At 36.2% G+C, this 3,100-nt stretch overlaps 1 protein-coding gene across 1 annotated transcript; it reads right to left on the bottom strand.

Annotated features, from left to right (window-relative positions):
- Window positions 1-1,545: 1,545 nt before the first annotated feature.
- On the bottom strand, window positions 1,546-2,835 carry LOC111378402 (mitogen-activated protein kinase kinase kinase 17-like). The gene has a single exon (XM_023001596.1). It carries the CDS (start codon window positions 2,704-2,706, stop codon window positions 1,807-1,809), a length of 900 nt encoding a protein of 299 aa, XP_022857364.1. The 5' UTR covers window positions 2,707-2,835; the 3' UTR covers window positions 1,546-1,806.
- Window positions 2,836-3,100: the final 265 nt, after the last annotated feature.

The raw sequence follows: 3,100 nt of genomic DNA, 5'->3' as shown, positions 1-3,100 counted from the left end.
ATATTTATAAATTAAGTATATTATCAAGGTATGTGCAATTATTGCACATTTGACTTGGTATGTAAGATATGTGATATTGAGATTTGTTTGGTATGTGAGACATGTAATATTGAGATCGGCCAAAAAAGTACTCATGATTATATATATCTTCTAATTTACAGAGGGCCCTTGGTCGTGTTCTATCATACACGGAAGGGTATTAACCTGATATTGGTCTTGATAGTGTACATATAGTTTACAGAGGGGCCTTCGCCGTGTTCCATGATTGATTACCAGAGATCTTGAGATTGGCTTTCGTTCACGAAAGGGGCCAAAGGCCGTGGCAAAAGTTCTTAGCCCGAGGGATTACATATTTTAGTTGGAGGGTACATTTTTTGACGATTTTTCGGTACATTTGATGTGATGAGATTATAACATGATTACCAGCTTATGTTCATATCATGACTTGAGATGATATTTTACCACGTTATGTGAATGTTTCACATTTTGGCTATAATTATATGATGTTATCTTGTGAGTTATTCAATGATATGAATTCGACTTTCAATAAAAATGTAAAATTGAAAAGGTATAATTATTTTCGAACTTTTCCACTCATTTATTAACTTTTCGCTTAAATTGAAAATGTAAAAATGGGGCTTGGGTCTACGGCGCTCTGAGCCGAATAGAGCCGGCTCAAACTTTTCCCGAGCTGAGCCACGGGCGGTTCAAGCCGACGAGCCTGATTGCCATCCCTAGCGTGGACCATTCAAATGGCAATTAGTTTCATAATGAAGTGTACTTTTCCAAACCTTAGAAGGGTAAAATCGTAAATAGGAAAACACATTTTTCTAATTAAAAATAAAGCATAAGCAATTGACTAAACACTATTTAGTTTAGCCAAAAAAATTAAATTATTTTTTATTTTTTCTTTTTTGATAAACATATGTGATTGTAAAGTTAATAAAAGTTGTGGATCTTATTAAATGTATAATCTATTAAAAATAAGTTTGAACGAAAATAAGTTCTAGAAAATGTAAACCAAACATGAGCTAATAATGATACTATCACAACAAACTTCATGAGTTAAATTGAAATTTAAGTTGATTCATTAATTAAGGGTCTTGAAGGGGAAATATTTGCATTACACATTTACTAATTGGATTATTCGAACTTTTCGTCCACCTCCATTCCGAAATGTTACTATTATAACCTCAACCTTTTTGGACACCAAACATTCTCAACATTTCGTAAATGCAGTAAAATTCATCCCTATATCATTTGGCCACGTAAAATCACGAATTTGCTCCCACTTTAAATAAAAACAAAAAGACAAGGCAAGCAGCTAAATATATTTATATATAAAAAAAATGTAAATGCAAATTTGAGACAAGAACCCAAATCTTTTCAAAAATTACAAATAGGTAATCTTCTCCAGCCATTCTTTCCCCCTAGCCAATCCACCCAAACCACCACAACTGCCCCAGATTCTTCAAGTTAAATATAAAGCACAATTTCGGAAAGGCTTCACTGCACATCAGTTCTAACCAAAAATGAAAACAAGAATAACCATTTAATCCCACTTGTATTCCAAACACGCACAAAACCAGAAAAAAAGGGAAAAGAATTCTAAATGGTTATAAAGAAACTGAGCTACCGAATTGGATTACAGAGTATTCCACTCAAAATGCAATACATTTTTCCTTTTTCTAATCCAATTTTGATAAATCTCTTTTGCGAAGAATCCAAAATTTTTTTTATACAACACAATTGTTTCCTAAATCTATACAACCTGTGATGTTTAGTATCTCAAAACTAATCCTGAACTCAACGTACATGGACACGGTTGTGTAAATGACGTACCGACAAACAACCATGAAATAACTCGGAAAAATGATGCTTCTGTGCACCTACAAAAGGGTGAGATAATAGCTTATCGGCCGTCCATCTCGCCTTCGGATTCTTGATTAAGCATTTACTCAGAAAATCCTTGGCGTCTTTGGAAGCCTTACTCGGAATCTTGGGCAGTTCTTCACTGCAACCAATCTTGAATAAAACGTCCTCTGCCTTGTGTTCTTTCTCGACTTTCCAAGGTGATTTTCCTGTAATCATATGCAACACGGTGCATCCTAACGCCCAAATATCCGACTCTGGCAGGTATTCTTGATGGATAATGGACTCCGGAGTCGCATATAGGACAGTACCCCTGAATTCCTTATTATCTTCGTCATCTTTGATCTTCTTTGCACTCCCGAAGTCGGCCAACTTAGCGATTTCTCTGACCCCCTTCTTTCTTGAAGGTAAAGAATCAGATACTAGCAATACATTGTGTGGTTTTACATCACAATGAACGTACCCAAGCCTATGAACATGACTCAAGGCGATAAGCATGGATTTTGTGTGCTGTCTCACAATGTTCTCCGGCAAGCCTTTTCCCATAGTCCGATCTGCTAGACATCCTCCGGCAGCATATTCGAGCAGTATGTTGTATAGTTCATCGCCTTCTTCCGTGGTAACGTCATCCCCATAACAGTGAAGGATAGATGGACAGCCATTGAATATATCAAGCAACTTCTTCTCTCTAACGAGCGAGTCTGATGCAGAAACTTTTGCAGTTTTGACAGCGATAACTTGTGGAAACCGATCGCCATTCTGTTGGAGTACATTGGCTATAGAAACCAGGCCAAACCCTCCTCTTCCGATGGTTTCTCCTCTATTCCAAATCATGTTTCTGATCTATGTTCTTTTCCTTGCTCAGCTCAACTATCTTGAATTCTCCATTGTGGGTGAACGTGACATGATAGTTTTTGTAGGAAAATAGATGGTTTTAACCTGGTTAAGAACTTCCGATTTGTAGTAGGATTATCAGCTAACAGGTAGTAGAAACTCAAAATACGTGTGCATATATACCCAAAAGAAGAAGAAGGATCTGTAACCTAGTAGGACTATAACCCCTTCTGGATTCTGTAGATTCAATTTTAAGATTATATCTCAGTTTTCGGTTGACATGCTTAGTATTAATGTTTCCTCTATCAAAATGACTTCTAAGGTGATTCTAATTATAAAGGGATTTCATGTCACTTCTAATTCAACGCGTTTTTAAATGGAATTTTTCTTGCAC

This window comes from Olea europaea, unplaced genomic scaffold (assembly GCF_002742605.1).
Source record: "Olea europaea var. sylvestris unplaced genomic scaffold, O_europaea_v1 scaffold1812, whole genome shotgun sequence".
NCBI classification, from domain to species: domain Eukaryota; kingdom Viridiplantae; phylum Streptophyta; class Magnoliopsida; order Lamiales; family Oleaceae; genus Olea; species Olea europaea.
This window is presented reverse-complemented; position numbering and strand designations above follow the sequence as displayed.

Excerpts from the sequence above, each read along its gene's own strand:
- LOC111378402 (XM_023001596.1), bottom strand. The coding sequence starts at position 2,706 with ATGATTTGGAATAGAGGAGAAACCATCGGAAGAGGAGGGTTTGGCCTG.